Source organism: Staurois parvus, unplaced genomic scaffold, assembly GCF_062004578.1.
Source record: "Staurois parvus isolate SC_StPar_1 unplaced genomic scaffold, SC_StPar_1.0 ptg000018l, whole genome shotgun sequence".
NCBI lineage: Eukaryota > Metazoa > Chordata > Amphibia > Anura > Ranidae > Staurois > Staurois parvus.
The window spans coordinates 65,001-88,451 of NW_028317814.1; the positions used below are offsets into that span (position 1 = coordinate 65,001).

Below are 23,451 nucleotides of genomic sequence, written 5' to 3' on the forward strand. Positions count from 1 at the left end.
TTCACAGGAAGATGATGCAGCTGGGAAGGAGAATGGGGGGGGGGGGGGGTTAACATTTTTTATTTATCATTCATATATGCAGTGTGGGGGGGGAAGAATACTTTCTATTTAAAGTGACTAATGTTACTAATTTAAAAAAAAAGGTTCATACTCTGTCTCGAGGATCTACGCTCCCTGCAGTGCTGTGGCCTTCAGAAGACATTTCACATCAGACACTTTTAGGTATATTGAATGACTTGTCCACTGGCATAAGGGCATAAGGGCTGGCAGATAGAACAGCGTACAGGCATCTAACACCTCTGGAAATGTTGGATGGGAAGGTTCTGCAGAAGGGCACAGCTCTTGAAAAGAACAAAGATCAAAGGAGTGTGCAGAGGGACAGGTGGTCATCAACTGTCTTCTTTTGCAGGTTTTTTTTTTTACAGGTTTAAAAATATGACAGTTTAAAGTGAGTGTGTGTTTACAAAAAAGTTCCAGGGGCTTATCAGAATTGAAGATAATTGAGAAGAAAAGCTGTTTTTTGATGTCAAGACATTTTTTTCCACTTTCTTTTCTGTCCCTTCCAGCCAAATCCAACTGACTACATAAAACAATGCAGTACATAAATACCATAGCAAATATTTTAAGTACTGTGGGAACTCTTACAAGACATATTTTGGAGGCATATCAGTAGCCCATACAACCATCTTCTAGTGGTTTGTGTTAGCAAAAATCACTATGCAAAAGGAAAGTTGACTGGCATTTACTAGAGACCAACAAGCACTAAAACTATTGAACAATTCATTGTTTCTAATGTTTAAGATCCAGGAGACACATTTTAATGGAGCCAAGAAACATGTTCTTCCATTAAAAACATAGTAAATCTAGAAATAAAAAAAAAAAGAAGGGGGGGGGGGGGAAATAAGTGCCTTCTATGACTGAGGCCCAATTTAACACCCAACTCCTAAGATGCCCTCTTACACAGAACATTTCTTGTTTTATTGGACATAGCCTGGTTTAGAATGCTGTGGCCATGTATAAAAAAATAGCTCTTTTTCTGCTGATGGGAAACAAATGTGTGATCAAAACCAAACAGGTAAAGTTGCTTGGTATCCTCTACTACCTGCAGCCAGTTTACTGTGTGTAGAGGTTAATCTGGCCCTGGTACCAGCATTGGTAAACACACTGGATTGCAATCCAAATCCAAACTCTTCTTCTACCACTCTCTGCATGTAACTGCTTAAGTCTTAGCTGACTGGCACATCAGTTGTTGGGATACTACAGATATCAACATGATTAAGCTGACCATACATTATAAAACTTACTGTGAACTAGGGAGGCATCGATATCAGCACCAATACTGAGTATTTTCACGAGTTCAAATACTCGTGAAAATGCTCCCGATACCTGAAACCAATACTTTACAGCGCAACTTGCATCAGTACAAAATGCATGGATGTAAATTGCACCGCAAAGAATAGCATGCAACTTGAACAGGAATGCGGTGCCATGTGGTTTTCCCACTGCTCCTGTGTGAACCCAGGCTTTTTATAGCCTGGGTTCACACAAGAGCGGTGTGGGAAACCTCGCTGCACCAGTCCCATGCTGTGACCGAAGGAAAAGCTGGGGATTTGAAATCTCTGAGGCTTGCTCTCCTCTCAGTGTAGAGATGACAGTACGGGCTAAACGGCTTTTGATTGGTTAGCACCGTCATGGTGCTGACCAATCAGAAGCCGTCTAACCTATACTGTCATCCCTGCAGAGAGAGGAAAGAAAGCCCTGGGGATTTCCAATCCCCAGACCTGTGAAGTGGCTTTCCCTCTTCTCCTTGCAGGGATGACAATATGGGCTAGATGTCTTCTGACTGGTCAGCATTATCACAGTGCTGACCATTTAAGAGCTATTTAGCTCGTACTGTCATCCCTGTACTGAGGGGAGAGAAAGCTGTGGGGATTTAAAATACCCAGCTTTTCCTTCTGTGACAGCATGGGTTTGGTGCAGGGAGGCATAGGCTATGGAGACAGGGAAGCTGTGACAAGCCCGGGTTCACACAGGAGCAGTGAAGAAACCACATGTGATTTGGAAAGAAATCGCATTACTGTTCAAATTGCATGCTCTTCTTTGCAGTGCAATTTGCATCCATACATTTTGCACTCTCATCTGCATTCTCATTATAAGTTGTACCAGTCCTTTGCACTTCTCATGGCCTTAATAGTACAGTGAAAAAAATAAAACCTGAGAGTTTAAGAGGTACTGCACTTTGCACTATTTGCATAGCCATTTTTGTTGTCGCGGAGCAAAGAAAAGTTAAAACACAACATGGACAATATCATGAAATCCCATATTCCCAATACAGCCTCACCCCCCCCCCCCGCTTTCTTCTTCTGCTTTGTACAGTATGTGCATGCCTCACTTCCTGTCCACTGCATGAATGCCTCACTTCCTGTCCACTGCATGCATGCCTCACTTCCTGTCCACTGCATGCATGCCTCACTTCCTGTCCACTGCATGCATGCCTCACTTCCTGTCCACTGCATGCATGCCTCACTTCCTGTCCACTGCATGCATGCCTCACTTCCTGTCCACTGCATGCATGCCTCACTTGCTGTCCACTGCATGCATGCCTCACTTGCTGTCCACTGCATGCATGCCTCACTTGCTGTCCACTGCATGCATGCCTCACTTGCTGTCCACTGCATGCATGCCTCACTTGCTGTCCACTGTATGCATGCCTCACTTCCTGTCTACACACAGGACAGGAAGTCAGCCCCTGCCTATTACCTCCCACACTCTGCTTCCTGTATGTGTGCTCTTCTTTAAGCTGGACAGGAAGTAAGTAAAACAGTAGATTATCCTAAAAGGTGGCTTCATGGTCAATATAAAGATTTAGAGACTGAAGCAAAACATCTGAAAATGCAACAGCCCAGTTACTTTTCATATGATGACAGGTAATACACATAAATCAATATAAGGGTGAAAATCAGGTAGTCAAGCTCAGTATCAAACTAACAGGAGGAGATCTTAATGTTGCCGACAGGCAAAGAGTATGCCAAATCAAAATGTAGGTAAAATCACCTGGCAAGGGACATATACAATATACTAAAGGGAACATCCACGTAGAGAGATTCTCCTACAAAATATTGCAAGAATGAAAAAAAAAAAACAAACAAAACTATAGACATTAGCATTCCTCCCTGTCCAAGGCCTCAAGGTAGGATCATCCCAGCGACAGGGAACTAATTATATATATATATATATATATAGAACCAGCAAACACAAATGCTCCTGCTTTTGTGGATGGGCTCGATGCAGGCTACAACCACATTAAGAATGTCCTGGAACATGCACACCTTGCTGCCCTCAGTAAACCAAGGAAATCCAAATATACTGAATGAGGAAAGAACAAACAAAGGGCGCACAGGCCTAGTGCATTACCATAAAAAATGTTTAATAAGAAATAAAGTAGGTGTTGTACTCACAAACGACAATAAAGTCAAGGCACGTCATAAAAGAATCGCTTAGTCAATACCGCGTAACAGTCCAGAATAGGGAGTGTAGACATCCAATAGGCCGACGCGTTTCAAGGACTTGCCCCTTCCTCAGAGCCACTCAGCGTGGTGTTGACTAAGCTGTTCTTTTATGACGTGCCTTGACTTTGTCGTTCATGATTATACATATATCTACACATGACTAAGGTTTAGGCAACAAAAAACCAAGATGTCCACCCAAAAAATTATTTACAAAAGAAAGACATACCCTGCGCAGTTAATTCAATGGCACACGCAACTCTGGCATGTAAATTTGAGTTTCACTCACAGACAGAAATTTCAAAATGCATGGTTCGCTTTATAATGGGCCAAGGGTGTCATTGCTTTGGACATTTGGAACCCATTGCTCTTCCCACTACATTAATACTTTCTTAAATAAATAGAGGTATTACCTTAGCTTCAACCAAAACATTAAATGTGCAATATCAAAAACATAGAAGATGCCACAAAAAGGCCAAGTATTATTCATGCGACCTGCACATATGACAAAATTCTCAGCAAGGGTCATACACTTGTCAGTATGCCAGTCTTTTATCATAATCAACATTCATGGTGCAAATAGTATAAACAGGCCTTGGACACGTCCATGGCCTTTGCTTTACCTTGACACTCCGGTGGTGTATCCTTGATGGCTGGCATTTAACACTGCTGGTATTGCAGCAGCCTGTGCAACGTTTCACCTCCACACAGGGCGGCCATATCAGAAAGTTTGCAGATGTTGGGTCTATTTGGCTACGAGGTATCTCGTATATAACAGTCCTTGTTTTGCAGATCGCAGGGACAGCTTCCTCTATGAAATGAAAAGACCACAAATAAATAATCCCTTCGCAAACTGCAATATACATTTAGAAAGCAATCATTTAGAACCATGGGCTGGGTTATAAAAAATGGATAAAAGGTTATGAGCCACAACGTCTAAGAATCTTTGGGGCTCTGTGTAGCCAGAAGACCAATTTATCCTGTCCTACAAATAAGAGGTGTAATGGTGATGAGCTAGACCCACTGATCAATGAAAAATAGGCTTGGTGTACAGTCTTTACAGGCAGTACTCTGTCAGCAGGAATATCCCGAAGGGTCCCTGGAGTAGTCAAAATAGTATGTAAAAGAATGAGATGGTTTGTATCAAATCCAGTATGAAGGTCAGGGGATATAGCCAACATGATTCAGGAGGTCAAAAATCTCCTCCATCAGGGTTTGTGTGCTGGCAAATTTGTGGGCATACTGAACAGCAGGAAATATAAAATGAGGATTAGCAAGACCACAAGTGGCCAGTCTGACAGCTGTCTTGATACAACCCAGTGGCGCTCTCATTCTTCCAAATATTATTTTGCCTACCAATAAGAAAGGGGTCTGATGGGTTGCTAGAAAGAAATACAGGAATATCTATGGTCAGTACCGTATTACATGAAGTCAATGATACCTTTTGAAGTGAACAAAATAAAACCCAAAATGCTAGAACTTCAAGCCAAAGTGCTGTAAGTAAATCTTGGCCAGATCACAACTCTCTTTTTCGACTGTTCCACAAATTTGTAAATATCTCACATTAAAAGTATTCTTGCCAAACACTAATGATCTAGGAATGATGGCAACTTTGCAGAGGAGATAGTTTTTTTCAGCCATTTTCACACAATGCACTTAATTTATTCCATAATCTAAAAATATCTAATATAGACCAGCACTATGATGCTCTACCAGGTGAGGGAACAGATGTTTGTGGATATTAATGAAACTAATGGAGGATTTCAGCATCCACTTTGGGCCATGTTAGAGGGGCGAATCTGTTTCTGGTGACACTTTCGAAGCAGAACAAATGCAGTGTCCTCTATCATCTCTCCTTAAAATGATGCCAAAACTCTTTATAAAAAGTGAAAAAGAAGTGATGATGGAAAATACCACTGGTTGGGTGACGGTGCAAGGGGGCAACTTCATAGCATACGGAAAGTCCATTTTAGTGCATCTGCCAATGGTTAGGTGTCATTCTATTGAAATAAATTTTGCCACTATACCCTATGTACAGTTTTAGGTTACTGAATCCATGAGTATGCAACGCAACACTGCGTGAAAACCAATGGGCTTCATTGATGAAAATACGACAACTGGAAACTTAGGGCCGAAGCTGTTTTTTTCGTCCAGACACCTTTACAAATGAATTCCACAAGGTAGAATATAAATAAAAACAACAGACCAAATTTACTTAGTGCTTTAACCCCCGCACACACTTCATGAACCAGTAGAGATAGTGAGTCATCAGAACACCTGCCAGCTATCCCAGTCATACAATTTGTCACCAACGTCTTACTAAATATATTCTGAATGAGTGTGAAAGTACAATCTATGTCCTCTGTGAGAAGGGATCTACAGCTGAACAATGGGGTGTAGTTAACACAAAAATGATTTATAGCCTGCAGAGATAAACTGAATCTTTCGGATCAGGAAAAGCATTATTTGTATTGTGTTGCAAATATGTATACACGTTTATCTTGACAACAGTGTATGAAATCGCTCAGGTTTACAGGTTAGCTCACCTTTATCAGTTTAGAATGAATCTCTGCAGCAATTACATCTACAATAGATGTCAATCATAATGCGCAAACTCATTTATCTTAAAAACGTGTTTCCCCCTAGTTCCGTTATACTACTTTTCAAGCATCTTTTCAAAAGATGCTCCACAAAACTGCATTTCCAGGTTTGTACAGGTTTCACGCATTTGTACACACAATGAATTGTGGAACATTGTAGTCAGTGGGCAGTGTAGTGATTGTACTACATGTCCCACAATTCATGTGATGACCTAACAACCCAATTGGACGGGCTGGACATGTAACAACATTTGCTTCATGCCCCTCAAAGTCCCATCCATTCTAGTTTAATTTTAGGACAGTGCAAGTACATTGGATGCAACTTTTATAACAGGGCATTACAAGAGGCACAGGTTGCCAATGGGTAGGAGTTTTGAATGCTGAAAAAAAATGTTGCCAACAGATTTATCATCTGCTTGATCAAATATGATGGACTAGTTTTATTGTGAAGGTGAATTAACCCTTTAAAGTAGATTACCAAGCTAGCTCTAAGTATGCTGATGTAACATCCTCCGATTTAGGTTGCTAGGGAAATTTGGTTTTTGAATAACTCTGTAGCCAACGGAGCTGGATTGTTCTGCTGTGGCTTCATGGACTTTGGGATTGATTACTTCCCCTTGGCTTTGTTGAAAAACTTTAAGAGATGGGGTGGGAAAATTCAAATCTCCAGCCTGAATATGTACTACCCTCTGCCCAATCCCTGGGGAGGTGTGCCCAGTAGATGTGGAGAGAAGGAATAAATAGGCTGGAGCCTGGACAGATAAGGTCTTTGGCGTTTGGTCATCGCCTCTGCCAAGGATGGATTGCTGATGCTCCAGGGGACCACTTACCCCTGGAGACCTACAGGACTGACTTCTGGACTACTTCATGCTATGGACAAATAGGATCTCTCTCCTGGGTCTGTGAGTAGAGCCTAAACATTGTGCTGCCAATATCCACGGTCCCCAGCTGTCAATGTGTGACTATTCCAGCCAGCCCAGATTGCCCATACTTTCCTGTGGTCATCAGCTGCAGGTGCCAGGACTGCTTAGAGCAAATAACTGAGTTGTGGTGGTCACCTGCAAGAGATAGACTGCTCCAGTCTATTACGATTGTGTTAAACTTCATTGTTCAAGGTCTTCAACTAGGAACCTAGTTGCTGTGCTACTGCTATAGCAAAAAGTGTCCTCAGCTCAGATTTGCGTTCAAGCTTTTTGGAGTATCCCATTCCTTGCAAAAAGAAAGTATTTACATACCAATTTATGTTTAAATGTATGTAGGGCAATGGGGAGTAATGAAATGGCAACATTTTGAAGCAGGTGTATCCTTTTGACTTTACTGTCCTTCGCTGGCATAAAAGTTGAAATTCAGATTTTATTTTCCTTTTTACAACAGCCTGCGCTAAGATTCATATGTCTTAATGTAGCAACAGGGCTCTATTCGCTCTTTAAATTTGGATCTTAAAGTATTTCTATTACTCTGATCTTGACATTATGAAAAGACAGTATGTACGTTTTTAGGGACACAGTTTATTTTTAACTTGTCTGCAGTACTGAAAGCCACACACAGAAAACCCACTGCACCCTGAGCCAATAACAAGCTAAAAATAAAGATCTATGACCTATCCCTAACAGTTACTTGACCCTAACACTTCAGAGATCAAGATCACAAAAATAAAAGACTATACAGTTAATATTTGTGAGGATTTAGGATTAAACTTTTTTTTTCCCCCATAGCGTTTGGCAAGCGTTGGTAAAACACTCAAGTGTGAACAAGCCCTAACATAAGTGAAAATTCCCTCTACATGTTCTACTTGTTTAGTAAGTCAACTTTGAGTTTGTTCAAGCTCCTGTCTCTTTCACTGGGGGAAAAAAAAAGTTTAATCCTAAATCCTCACAAATATTAACTGTATAGACTTTTATTTTTGTGATATTGATCTCTGAAGTGTTAGGGTCAAGTAACTGTTAGTGTTTGGCAAGCGTTGACCCTCGGCAAACACTCCGCAAACGCAGCATACGCGGTTTAGCGGGGGTTGCCGAGCGTTAAAAACGCCCCACAAACGCCTATAATGAAGTTTGAATGGTGTACCGCTTCGCAAAACGCCCCGCAACCACACTGCAAACGCCGGCCGGCCTCCTAGAATAGGAGGCTTCAATACCTCCTGACTCGACCAGAGGCGTCTGTTTTTCCGCAACGCGACGCTAACGCTCCCGTTAGAACAGCACCATGTGCTGCAATGTGCAGAATTGTCAGAGGCGTTTGGGAAGCGGTAAAAACGCTTCCCAAACGCCTCTCTGCCGCCTGCACACAACGCTAGTGTGAATGTAGCCTTAGGGAGTGTGGTCAAAATTCACTTTGGTTTGCATGTGATTGTACAATGAGCTGAGCTTCACCTAATTTACTAAGCTAAGGGAAAATTCCCTTGCTAGTTGAACAGCTGATTTGACTTTAGTAAATCAACCCCACTGCCAGTGGTACTTAGGAAAGGACACCTTTTATTCACATGGTTTAAATAAAAGCAAAAAAGTATGCCTGCAACTCCTGAAGAACTACTGAACTATTGTCTTTTTAAGGGTGCTTTTTACTTTTGGACACAGATGAAAATAAATAAAATGTGAAATTTAAAAATAAATACAAAAATTTAAAAAAGAGTTAATATATTGAATCCTATCTTAAAATTTATAACACAGTATTTTATAAAGCATTATCTTTTCAACCACCTCTTGCCCAAGCACTAATACTTAACGTAACCCTTGCTCAAATTTAAAAGCAAACTTTTTTAATTCCCCAAACATGTAAATATAGTAGTACTGCCATAGTCTGCTCCATTGGTCGCTCCATACATACTCAGTTCCCCAAAACTTGTTAATGTAAGCTAAACAGCGCTGTTACAAATATACGACTTTTATGTTTTTTTGTTTCGTTTTTTTTTAGAAAAAAAGTCAGAAGCTGCACCTTTTGTCTCATGTATAACACCCCCCCCCCTGGCCATTAACAAGGGACTATTACTGGAATGGCTTAGTTGTGTTGACCAGCCTGGCTTTATTTTCTCTATACTGTGCAAGAGGCAAGATGGTGATGCCCAATGCAGGAATTACAGGGCATCTGGGGGCAGTACAGAGTTGATTTTTTTTTGCATACTAGTTATCTACCACATTTTTTTTTTCAACCAAACAGATATTATGGCAATGGTTTCTGTAAACATTAGAAATAGGAAATGGTTGCTTTTATCCATAACACTTAACCTGGTTCCAGTACTATCCTTACCCTGACCCTGGCACAAGTTCATGGCACAGAAAGGCTACTCTTTCATGCCAAGATCTTGGCAAACATAAAACAGTAACCAATAGACAACATGTAACTATAATACAGTAATCTGAAACATATACGACAGCGTATCAGTTAATTTGATTACATTCATAGAAGTTGAATTGGACTACATAGACAGTTATGTTCTAACCAATTATTTACCGAAATTCTGCTTGAATAACTTACAATTTAGCCAGACAGATCTAATACCCTGTTGTGGACCTCTAGCAATTCTGTGGTCTGCTACAGGTATAGCTGCTATACTATATTCCCATATGCACCTTATCCAAATTTAGGAGTAAGGCCCCTTTCACACGGGGTGGACTGCGCCTGCTCAGCCGGGGATCTGTCCGCCCATTCCCTGCTGAGCAGAGCAGAGTGTGCAGATGACAGGTCCTTGTCTGCCCCACTTCTGCACAGCGGACACGGACACAGCCCGCTGATCCAAGCCGCCCAGATGGAAGGGAATGGATCCCCTTCCATTTGTTTTAGGCAGATGAGATTAGAGGTAGGAGGTAGGACAATTCCATATACATCCGCTGCTCCATAGAGGGAGGAAAATGGAGGGTCTGTGTGAATAGGGACATCTTTTTTTGCAATTGTGGCAGAGTATATCAAAGCTGATAACATTTAAATTTCTTGATTAAAAAAGAAGAGGGAAAGAATACAAATTCCAATCCGGTGTTTAACCACCCTTACTTACCAATGCTTCGCTTCCTGCGAATAGGCACAGACCTCTTCTCTTGTACATGTCTGTTGTGATAGAAGTTGTGTGGCTGGGCTTTTACGTTTCCTCCAGAAAACTCATCATTCCCTGCCAAAGATAAATATAGAACAATGTCAACATTTCATACTGAAAGATAGTTAGTCTGAATCCAAGAAAATATTGTTTCCCTATATTTAAATTATATGTAAAGCATGACTGCACAAGTCAGAACCAGACCCAGTTACAGGCCAGTTTGCGACTTCCAGTGGCAAGAATCAGTGAATTTTTACAGCCCGATCACAGGTGTTTATGGTTAGTCATGGTTGCTCTGATTGAATTAATGAAGGCCGTGACTACGGGTAAAACGCACATGCAGTGGTTACCTATGCGTAGGGATGGGTGATAGCTGCTGGAGGCAGAAAGATGCGTCCAAGCTCAAGCATCTATCTTGTAACCATTGCATGCACACGGCAACAGCTCCCCGGAGCCTGTCAATACTTAGCACAGACTGAGAGGCCACCGCTATCCACATATACCTGTTATTCCATGTATCTACTGATTTATGCTGCTGGAATCCAATGTATGTTCCTAATTGCAGTGTGAAAGAGGATTAAAGCAGGCCATACATGGGTCGAATTCCGAACGCTGGCAAAAGTACAACAAGAAGTTAGAATATTTAAATAGCGAAGGATTGATGCATTTGATGATAGAAGCATCCATAATTTACTGCATTAGAGGATATAACCTGGTAGACAACTAAGTCAACTATGTGAAACCTAACTGCAACCACAGCATAAACAGGTAACATTTCAGAATCTAGGAACTGCTTGATACATAAACCACATTTATATATAGAACAGACTTTATTGTTTTGGAGGTAGAAATCAGAGCAACAATCTTGTAGTCCATGATGTTCAAATGTGCACAGGGGGTGGACTGACAACTCATGGGGGCCCCCGGGCAATAGGGGATCATGGGGCCCCTATATCCTTGCCCACACTCAAAAAAGCCTAGAAAAAAAAAAAAAGGTACCAGGGGCATTTCATGGGGCCCCCTACTGACCCCGGGCCCACGGGCAGCGCCCGAGTGCTCGAATGGTCAGTCCGCTCCTGAATGTGCATTGTTCTGGGCCAAAAATACAAAAACACCTAAGGCCGGGCACCCATGAAATGCAGAAACCACTGCTATTTTGCACCAAGCCTCAGGTTCTATCCACCTGTGGCAGAAAATGTGAAAATAGTTACTTGTGGTGATCTCCGGATGCCGCAGAATGGATAACCATTCCATGGTTGTGGACTAACGATGTGGGTACAGGCAGTAAGGTTAAAGCAGAAGCTAAAAACTATACAATACTCCACCTTCCAAATGTTGCCTGTTTATTGCACCACATACGTTTTAACGTATATTGCCATGTAAATACCTTTTATTTTCAATTTGCTATGTGTTTATGTGACCACAAGTCTCTGGCTCATCTGTGTAGTGTGGAAGGCCGACAGTGGGTCAAAATTACCCAAACCTATGACGTCACCTGCTGGCATCCATAGCTCTAGCCGCTGTGGCCAGGGGAGAGAGTTCCCTCACAACAACCACGCCAGCCATTGGTACAGAGGAGATGGAGTTTTGCCATAATGTGAACGCACAAAGAAACATGAAAAAAAAAAAAAAAAAAACCTGTGTTTTTCCACACCAGATCAACACCAGGGCACATAGAAAGCAATAGTGTTCTACGTTCCCAAATCACACTACGATGATTGTGCAGCCAGGAAGTAGGATGAGCTGCGGTAAAATGCAGACATGTAGCATTTCACCACAGCGCACTGAATGGCATTTCATGTTACCCCACCGCAACAAGGAGCAATGTGACAATTTATATAATTTTTTTTTAAAATGAAGGAAACAGTGCGGTATGCTGAAACTCCCATACCGAACTAGAGCAGCCCATGTGCTAAAAAAGCATTTTAGCATGCGGTGCGTGTGAACAAGTCCTAAGACATGGATAGAAAATGCACTGTAAGCCCATTACAACCAACCACCAAATACCTTATGCCAACCTAGCCCCCAGAAGCTGAAATTGTATTGTTTGGTGTGGGTTGCTGCAGCTTATTAGTTTTCCCTAATGCTTTCACTTAATGGGATACAAGAAACAATTTCCACCAGTAGCCATAAGTAGGCCTGCAGCTATGTAACACCGCAAAGAAATGTGCTAAGAAAAAATATAGTCTAAAGCAGGGGTCTCCAAACTGGCCCGTGGGCCGGATGTGCCCCTTTGCTTGCTTTTATCCGGCCCTTGGGGCACTTTTCCTTCCACTGATACGAAGCACTATCCTTTCCACTGACCCCAATGACGGGGCACTCTGCCTCCCACTGACCCCAACGACGGGGCACTCTGCCTCCCACTGACCCCAACGACGGGGCACTCTGCCTCCCACTGACCCCAACGACGGGGCACTCTGCCTCCCACTGACCCCAACGACGGGGCACTCTGCCTCCCACTGACCCCAACGACGGGGCACTCTGCCTCCCACTGACCCCAACGACGGGGCACTCTGCCTCCCACTGACCCCAACGACGGGGCACTCTGCCTCCCACTGACCCCAACGACGGGGCACTCTGCCTCCCACTGACCCCAACGACGGGGCACTCTGCCTCCCACTGACCCCAACGACGGGGCACTCTGCCTCCCACTGACCCCAACGACGGGGCACTCTGCCTCCCACTGACCCCAACGACGGGGCACTCTGCCTCCCACTGACCCCAACGACGGGGCACTCTGCCTCCCACTGACCCCAACGACGGGGCACTCTGCCTCCCACTGACCCCAACGACGGGGCACTCTGCCTCCCACTGACCCCAACGACGGGGCACTCTGCCTCCCACTGACCCCAACGACGGGGCACTCTGCCTCCCACTGACCCCAACGACGGGGCACTCTGCCTCCCACTGACCCCAACGACGGGGCACTCTGCCTCCCACTGACCCCAACGACGGGGCACTCTGCCTCCCACTGACCCCAACGACGGGGCACTCTGCCTCCCACTGACCCCAACGACGGGGCACTCTGCCTCCCACTGACCCCAACGACGGGGCACTCTGCCTCCCACTGACCCCAACGACGGGGCACTCTGCCTCCCACTGACCCCAACGACGGGGCACTCTGCCTCCCACTGACCCCAACGACGGGGCACTCTGCCTCCCACTGACCCCAACGACGGGGCACTCTGCCTCCCACTGACCCCAACGACGGGGCACTCTGCCTCCCACTGACCCCAACGACGGGGCACTCTGCCTCCCACTGACCCCAACGACGGGGCACTCTGCCTCCCACTGACCCCAACGACGGGGCACTCTGCCTCCCACTGACCCCAACGACGGGGCACTCTGCCTCCCACTGACCCCAACGACGGGGCACTCTGCCTCCCACTGACCCCAACGACGGGGCACTCTTCCTCCCACTGACCCCAACGACGGGGCACTCTTCCTCCCACTGACCCCATCCTCTGGAACTCTCTACCCAAATTTATCAGACTATCACCTACTCTGCTCACTTTTAGGCGATCTCTGAAAACCTATCTCTTCAGGAAAGCCTATCCTGCCTTCAGCTAATAATGGAATCTTCTCTTCCTCCTACCAGTCCATCCCCCAGAGTTATTATCTTTTGTACCACTAGCCCCTCCCTCTTAGATAGTAAGCTCCAAGGAGCATGGCCCTCCTTTCCCTCTTGTATTGAACTGTATTGTTGCTGTATTGCCTTCCATTGTATTGTAAAGTGCTGAGCAAACTGTTGGCGCTATATAAATCCTGTATAATAATAATATCCAAAACAGGAAGTGAAAGGAAAATTCATCCAAAGTGAGGGAATCCCTGGTTGTCACCAAGGTCACCAGAACTATTGTCCCCATTGAATTTTTTCACCTCTAGTCTGGTTCTGGTGACAACCTGAAATTTAGGGTTTTCTTTCAATTTCATTTACAGTGATAAATCGTACACAAAACAAATAGAGGGATTGAATCTTCCTAATGGGAGCACAGACAGCAATAGAACCCTGTTATGATTTAAACTCAGCTTCAAATCTATCCCCTAACCCTAAACATTAGGTGAAATGTACACTTTATACCATCACAGTGATACATAAGGGCTGTTTGCACACTACTAGGCCTGTTCACACCACTGCAACTTCTGATGCGACTTGAGTCACACAGAATTGCATGACAAGGGAAATTACATAGTTTTCAACAGTGCCAGTTCTAATCATTTTGACTCAGAATTATTTGATTTTGGAAAAAGGTTCCTGCACTACTTTACAGTGCGACTTGGCCCCATAGAATATGAGAGATAAATGAAGGCAGCTGCAAAGTGTCAACGCTTGCCAATCTTCGCAGGCAGCGTTTTTTTATACCTCGTTATGACGCAAGATGATGCCAACACTGTCTTGTATACACCTCCAACCATTCCCAATTTTAAAAGGTGACCCAATTGCCTATTTGCAATGTCTTTGCAAACTTGCATGTGGCAGGGCACATGCTCCTTGGCCTATCATTCATAAATGGCATTCTGCGCATACGCTGCTGCATGAATGACTCATTCAGGGGCGGACTGACAACTTATGGGGCTCCTGGGCAATAGGGGATCATGGGGCCCCTGTGTCCTTGCCCAAACTCAAAAAAGCCTATGAAAAAGGTACAAGGGGCATCTCAAGGGGCCCCCTACTGACCACGGGCAGTGCCCGAGTTTCCAAATGGTCAGTCCGCCCCTGTTCAGGGCCAACGTGTAAATATCAACAGCGTGAAACCAGCAGAGGAGGTGTCATTGGCTACATATTTCTATTTATATGTCGGACCTGAGCAGTGGCAGCAGTCAATAAGGTCCATTTACTCTGTATGAATTTTCATTTGTCTATCTAAATGAGCCCAATTTTTTTATACCACATTATTAGCACTAAGAACCTACAACAGAATGTCCATGGCCTAATCAAATGATTTAATCATGGATGGACATGTCATGAGCAGTTTAGCATCACTAGTATGTAGCATATATGCAGGAAAAGGCTGCTTCCATCAGCACCTTCTCCAACAGGTGTTTTTCTTTATGCAAATCCCCTTCGACTCTATACAGCGCATGGCCTTTGAACTAGCTCAACACAAAAGACTTTGATTGTACGTTTATTGTTTCCATATTCTAAATATCTCATTCTTTTAGGCAAGTGCGGGAGGAGGGTTTGCCAGCAGATAATTTAGAATGGTTTTGTGGCAGGCAACCAAATAGTTTCACTTAAATATTTTATAGCCTGATGTACTGACAATGTTTAGAGAACGGATAAAATATACGACAATTAGTGCCGTCATGTTCCATAATGTAGCTGAAAATGCAACTTGATCATTACCAACAAATTGGCAAAATGGAGAGCAGCCAAATAAAAAAAAATAGGAGGGTAAAAAAAAAAAAAAAAAAAAAAAAAAAAAGAATTAAAGGTGATCCTATGTAGAATGATTTGGCGCTCGTTTTAACATCTGCCAGGAAACGCAATTACGTTTTCAGAAGCCCAGAACAAAGTCGCCTTCAACTGATTTATGAAGCTGGGCAGACAAAACATGATTGAACTCACAATAACTCATGAAGACCAGTAGAAAAAAAAAAAAAAAAAAAAAAAAAAAAAAAATCACGTTATTCTCACGTCTATCTAATCAAATGGAACACATGCCAGTTTTTTTTTTTTAATCTATTTCCTGCTATTACCCACATTTACCGTTTTTTTGTACTTTAACCCAGTGGTCTCCAAACTGCGGCCCTTTGCTTGCCTTTATCCGGCCCTTGGGGCACAATTCCTCCACTGATACAAAGACAATATGGGGTCACCATTCCTACCACGGACCAAAAATGTGGCACTATTCCTACCCCTAGTACCAAAGATGAGGAACTGTTTATACCCAATATTGCCAGGACAATTTCTACCTTCACTGGCCAGAGCCCAGCTCCTCTAAAGTCTGTCAGTAAACTGTCCCTTTGTTTGGAAAGTTTGGACACCCCTGCACTAACATAAAAAATGTTGATCAAGCAAGCCTGTTACTCATTGAACTGGTATAAGTAACCACAGTGAAATTAAAATAAAAAAAAAACAAAACAAAACCAAAAAAAAACACAATTAGAATAAAATGACTAGACGGTTTCATTCCTTTTTGCACAGCAGCTCATTTAGCCTGCTAATTCAGGGCAAGTTTACAGCACTTTCGTTAAGGGCCCCCCACCTTGCCAGCACTCCTCCACCACTCCTTCCTCAGTTGCAGCCAACACCAAAATCACCAGTGTTGAATAGTGTCAGATGCATTGGGGGTGGTAACATCACTCCCTCCATCAGTGCTTGGGTCGACTGGCTGCTACACCTGCGCACTGTCACAAGGGAGGAAGTCGTATGCTCTCCCATACCCAGAAGGGTATTTTACCAGCTAAGGAAGCAGGAGTGGCTGGGGAGAACTGGCAATACAAGTATTAATGAGTTGGGAAGGAGATCCCCTTAGATGGACCCTGTTACTTTTCCATAAATGGGCCAAGATTAGATGGATCACAAGTAGATTGCAATGTATGGGTGGCCAGATATAAGTGGATGTGTATCTTTTTACATCTGGGTCAGTTCAGGTTTGTTGCATCAAATGTAAAAGGTTTGCAACCAGGTCTGCTTTTACTTACTAAACCAGATGTGGTTATAGCAGACACATGATCTATGGATCCCATATGAAGGGGGCCATGGAGAAGAGGCCCAAAGCTGTACTCCAGGTACTGAATTTCCAATGTCAGCATTTCCGCAGCAGACCTGGGTAGCAGTAATGCTAAACCAGGAAAACCTGAAATATCACAAGGATAGTAGGCCTAAAGGTCAATCATTTGGCAGGAAACACATTAAAGCAGAGCTTTACCCTCAACACACAAAATTCCACGATCCCGAACATCCCGAAACATCATTAATTAATTTGTGCAGTAAAGGTTTTTTTAAATTTTATTTTTTTTCCCCACAGTTCCTGGTTTCTAATAGGCACTGGTGATATAGCCAGGGCATAACATCTGTCCCCTACAAAGGCTATGTCACCAGTGCCTCCAGGGAGATCTCACTTGATCTCTTACATGTACCGCAAGTGACGGGGATGTTTGTTATTATTCTAGAACAAACAGCGCTAGATCTTTTACAGCACATGCATCAGCCTTGCGCATGCACCGTTCAAGACCTGCAGTAGTTGGTTATTGAACAATAACCAACACCGCCAGGTCTCATGTGCAAGAATGTACAAGACCTGTTGCAGTTGGTAATTGACTAACCACCCCCTCAGTTCTCTCGTACCCATTTGCACTTTTATTGATTTGTATGGCATTTGCCCGAGAGTGGCATATACACAGCAGATCTGGCACAGCTGTTCATTGTTAACTAGCAAAGTACACCAGACCTCCGACGATTCCTGAGCAACATATAGCACAGACGTCATTGGTGCACCAGAACAGAGTAAGAAAGAAACTGGCTACCAATTACATTTTAAAAGAAATGGCGGCATAGTTTTCACATCCACAGGAGTAAAAGGCTGCAAAGATTGGATAAAAACCTAAATGAATGAGGCAAGGTACTACTACTGACTTGATTTTCAAACTAAGATTGCATTGCTTTAGTTCTTTTGATTATTATTATTATTATACAGGATTTATATAGCGACAACAGTTTGCTCAGCGCTTTATTGGGGAAGGGGAGGGTCTTCTTGAAACATTTGTATTTAAACCAAACACTTAGCCAGCCATTTACTTGGAGTTCCACTTTGTAAATAGCTGCAGTACTATTGTTATCAGAGGAACTAAACCTAACTTACAGCCAAGTGTTACACATGTAATCTAGGCACCAGCTAGCTGTTAATACTCCTGTTTGCGTATCAAATTACGTTTTTTTTTTGGGGGGGGGGGGGTTGTTTGGTTTTCTTCTGTGAGTAAGTCACTTTTTCTGACAGCTATCCACTCCCACTTCTGCAATTCTCACTTAAGCGAGCATTAGCAGTACGTCAGCTTGGAATGGCCCACCCCCTCCCACAGCACTGCCATAACTTGCGCATGTGCAATGGAGAGTTGGCAGGAAGTCACAGCTAGTTCCCATATCGAAGCACCAGAGAACTGAAGCCCGGCAAAGAATCGGTTCTGAGAAAGGCTACGCTGGACTCCACGGGATGGCAAGAGTCTATTTTTTAAAGGATAAGTTTGTTCAACTTTTGAGAAAAAATAATAATACACATATTTCTGCAGATAAATGTGTATTCACTGTTTTTTTTCCCCTAAGAAGGCTGGTATCAGGATTCTGCAGACATGCCCTGCAGCTTTCTACCTATACCTGCAAGCTGTCAGCCGCGGTGCATTCATTCACAGGAAATTGTGAGTGAATGACACGGTCATGTGGGCAGCGGGTGTGAGGAGAAGATCCCCCACCTCCTGTCACACCAAGGAGCGATTGGGGGGGGGGGGGGGGGCGACTGATGGCAGGAGTTGGAACATATTGCATGTTCTACCCTAAATATAGATTGAACATGTTCCAAAAGGTGAATGTATCCTTTAAATGTCAGCAGCTTCAAAATTTGCAGTTGCTGACTTTTATTTTTTTTTTTAAATAAAAGGTCTTTTATAAATGCTGTAGTTTTCTATTTAGAACAAGGCAGGTATCATCATTCAGAACTGCAAGTCATCAGCTGCGGTGGCTGAAAGTAGTTGTAGTTCATTTATTCACAGGAAATTGTGAGTGAATGACATGGCCATGTGGGCAGAAGATCCCCCACCCGCTGTCACACCAAGGAGGGATCGGGAGGAACTGATGGCAGGAGCTGGAACATATTACATGTTCTACCCTAAATATGGATTAAAATTGTTTGGATTAAAAAATAAATAAATATGGATTGAACATGTAACATATTCCAAAAAGGTGAACGTATCCTTTAAATGTCAACAGCTTAAAAATTTTGCAAATTTTAACTTTTTTTTTAAAAGTAGCAAAGCTCTTTTATAAATGCTGTAGTTTTCTATTTAGAACAAGACAGGTATCATCTCAGTAAACTCCCAGCCAAATGAAAACACCTGCCTTTGTGCCCACTTACTGATCTACAATGTACTGATTGGCGGATGCCACTTGTATACCTGCCAGTCTAAAAGGAGATCTGAAAAAAGTAGTTATTTCTCAGCAGCCAGTTCCATTCCGCATATAGCACATTCCGACCAAATCTCTTCCTGTCCTGCTGTCATTTTATTTTGGTAGCGGATAAAAATGTCACTCGCTTCCTCGGCTTGCATTCAAGCTGTGGTATGATAATGTTTTAATAGCAAGTTATGTGTTATGACATAATGTAGGTGGGTCTAGGCGTTACTGGGGGTATTTCGGGACATCCATTTGCCCTAAAATACAAATGATTCCTTGCATTTATTGAGGTCAATCATCTGGCAGTAAAAACAAAGTAATATCCTCGGCAGGGTCTCTGGACACTTGTAAATGCAGCACTGACTTTTTTTTTTATATCCATTAGCAGATATTGATCAGATACGAAGTCAATGGTATCACAATCCACGGTTGCCAGCAAGATTCTTCCTTAAAGGTTCATGCACATAGAGCAGGGATGTCAAACTGCGGCCCTCCAGCTGCTGCAGAGCTACAAATCCCATGAGGCATTGCAGGACTGACAGTTGAAAGCATGACTCCCAAAGGCAGAGGCATGATGGGATTTGTAGTTTCTCAACAGCTGGAGGGTCGCAGTTTGACACCTGTGACATGGAGCTCACACAGGCCTTTTAGATGCCTGGAGTACTTGCCCAGATCTTTCCTGTGCAATGTAAAGCCTGCCATACAAGCGTTTGGCTGTACGTAGCTGTGCTTTTGTAAACGCCAATGCTCCTTTGCAACTGCATTTATCTGTGCATGAAATTTCCTGAATGCAAAAGTTTCATGTTCATAAAATATGTTGGATGCACATGCATGGCTAAATGCAGATGCAAAGAATCATTAAAATCACAGCCGTTTACAGGGGCATGTGCGGCAAAGAAAGTGCCAGGAAATGACGCCAGGCATCTAAAATGCCTATGAAAGCCCAGTGTGCATAAACCCCTTTTTTGCCTAATCTGTACTGAAAAATTAAAAAGTGAAATCTGGTTTGTGTGTAAGATGGGCCCTTTTCACATATGGCTTGTGTCTTCAAAACCAAAGAACTGTGACCTTCAGTATCCAATTAAATCAATTTCTGAGTGATCAGATTCTGGTAAGCTGAATAGGATTGGTTGCAGACATTTTACGCCACTACTCTAGTATTGGATAGATCAAGATTGGCACAACATTTAGAGAAAAAAAAAAATGATAAAGACCCCCCCCATAATAAAGAAATTGTCTATTGCGTCTGAAAATATAATACTAAGTAAGGGCCCATTCAGACAACGAGAATCTGCGATTGTTGCTGGCACAGAAGCCACTTCCATGCACACTATGGGGTTGATTTTCTAAAGGTAAATAGACTGGGCACTTTAAAGTGCAGTTATTATTATTATACAGTATTTATAAAGCGCCAATAGTTCGCTCAACGCTGTACATTGCACTCTGTTGTTCCAGAGCTTAGTAAATCAGCAGAAGCTCTGCTGACTTCCATCAACCAATAAAGTCAAGCCAAAATGCGGTTTTGTTTTTTCCTTGCACGTGGGTATTGGGTATTGTTTGCAAAGTGTAACTTTACCTCATTTACTAAGCTCCTGCACTTTGCAAAGTGCACAGTCTATTTGCCTTTAGTAAATAAACTCCTAATTGCGACCCTGTGGGAATCAAAAACCAGCACAGCAGCTATTTACATGCAACTACTCATCTGTCATCTGGCTGGTTATATGCGATGAGGGGCTCTGACCATCTCTGGATGCAGACAATCTACATTCATGGACAATGGTTCTAGCCACGTGCAAACTGGATGCAGCCAATTGTATGCAGTCATTGCACAACGCGCTTCTGCGTCCAGTGCAGCCATCTCTAGCAACACCCCATCTAGTTAGTCCTAAGGGGTCTACCTATAAAATGTTTTCACACAGGTTTCAAACATTTTTTCCAGTTAAAAGTTGTAAATCTTGGGTGAAAGATGTGTGAATCCTATGTGAAAGCATTTATAAATAAGCACCTTGATTACCAAAATTACCACTGCAGCACAGCTTAATTGCCAAGTGGTCCAAAAAAGCACCGGCAACTTGCTGATTGGACAATGAAGCAGAAACACACTGAGGTCATCATATTGCTCCTACCTATTGTCACTGTGATCCCGGTTAGTACATTGTACACAGTAGTGCCACATTGGCTTCTAGTGCTGCCTTACCTTCTCCCAGAGTGTTGCTTTACAGGGGATTACTAGAGGCTAATATTAAGAAAGTGCAGGTACTGGTCCCACCTGCAATTAAAAGATTCAGTTCGCCACGGATGTTTGCCCCCCCCCCAGCCCTCTTGGACCTGTTAAGTGTCCCAGAGGGCTGTGGGGGGGTCAAACATCTGGGACTACAGCCCAATCACAAAGCGCAGCAAGCTTCATGCCTGTGTAGTAGGAAACCGGCTGTGAAGCCACATGGCTTCGGTGCCAGTTTCCCTTAGTCAAGATGGCAGCACCAACACCCGACAGCCATTTGAAGAAATCGCTGGATCCCTGGACAGGTAAGTGCCCTAATGTTAAAAGTCAGCGGTTACGGTATTTTTAGCTGCTGACTTTTCTTTTTTTGGGGGGGGGGGGGGGCATAACTGCGCTATAGGCCCAAACATTAGAAACAACCTCCTCCGAAATGCCTAAACATAAAACGAAGAGTGAAAAATACCCTATATTTAGTCTTAACCTACATCTCATCATTAAAGAAGAACTTCACCTAAAAATTACCTTTTTTTACCCACTCCCACACCTAGGCAAGAATTTTTGTCCTCTTGGGCTGAATAACTCCTGCTGTCTCAAGGCGCAATGTGATCTTACGCATGCACAGCAAGGAGCCAGCAGTGAAACATCAGGAAGTCACAACCAGCTCCGGCATCCTAGATGGTGTCTGGGAAGCCAAAACCCAGCGAAGAATTGGCTCTAGGGAAGACATAGCTAGACTCTATAGGCTGGTAAGTACCAGTCTAACAGTCAGCAGCTACAACATTTGTTCATTTTGTTTAATTTTTTTAGAAACAAGTGAAGTTCTTCTTTAAAAAAAGAACATAACACTATACTATTGGGATTATCATTACAAAACATAACACGTCAAAACCAACAACAAAAAATACTGCGCCATAAACTTTTGCGCCTAAGGAACAATGGCCTACTTTGAACAGTCTTAGTATATCAGCCTGTTTATTAATGTGCCGGTCTTCATTATCCACTGCAACCAGGTTCCTAGGACTTTCCCCTGCAGTACAAGGAGGATGGAAAGGGAAATCCGATTGGTTGCAATGTGTGTAAAAAACAAAAAAAAAAAAAAAAAAAACCTACAATAGCAACAAATATGGTATTTATAAACCAGGTATACAAGTGCACCACATCTTGTATGGTTTATTACTGTGTGACTCAACATGAGTTGCCAAAGCCCCTGAGCTCAAATCAGTAAAACCCTATGGGGTTTATTTACTAAAGCTGGAGAGTCCAAAATCAGACTCCCTTCTGCGTAGAAACCAATCAGCTTCCAGGTTTCATTGCCAAAGCTTCATTGAACAAGCTGAGGTTAGAAGCTGATTGGTTTCTATGCAGAAGTGAGTCTGATTTTGGACTCTCCAGCTTTAGTAAATAAACCCCTATGTGTCCATGTGTACACATAGGCTTTTACTAGATTTTAGGAGAAGCAGAGTTCAGGGGCAGTTAAACATTCCTCTCCTGAACGCAGACGAATCGCATTCAGGAGAGGACCGTTTCAGCCAAAAAAAAAGGTGTGTAAATGAGTTGTAAAAGCATTTAGCACTTGGGCGTGTATTCATGTCAATGGAAAATACTCTGTCCAATCAAATGAATAAACACCCAAAATCTAAATACGGATAAATGCGGCTAAACGCGGTACCGAGTTTACAGATTTTTTTTTCAGCGTTTAGCTATTTCTGCTGCCAGGAAAGCTACATATCTAGGGGAGTTCATGTAAAAAAGTATAAAAAAAAAAAAAAAAAAAAAAAATTATCCATTGCCTGTGGAATCCCAGGTATTTAATGTTCTACATTGGAATCTAGTTGCTATAAGCAATTGACCTTTTTATTTCCATATCATATATTAGTATTATCATCAATAGTAATATCACAATAAATATATATATATATATATATATATATATATATATATATATATATATATATACACACACACACACACACATACACACACATATT

The 23,451-nt window shown here is 42.9% G+C and overlaps 1 protein-coding gene across 3 annotated transcripts in view; it reads right to left on the bottom strand.

The window, feature by feature from the left end:
- PDGFA (platelet derived growth factor subunit A) overlaps positions 1 to 23,451 on the bottom strand; it is an 88,308-nt gene that overhangs the window by 46,209 nt on the left and 18,648 nt on the right. For all 3 annotated transcript variants that reach the window (XM_089681788.1, XM_089681795.1, XM_089681801.1), the window contains exons 3-4: positions 10,098 to 10,208; positions 4,130 to 4,317 (exon numbers count right to left, since the gene is read on the bottom strand). In XM_089681788.1, coding sequence (XP_089537914.1) covers positions 4,130 to 4,317; positions 10,098 to 10,208 — 299 coding nt within the window. The remainder of the gene's footprint in view (positions 1 to 4,129; positions 4,318 to 10,097; positions 10,209 to 23,451) is intronic.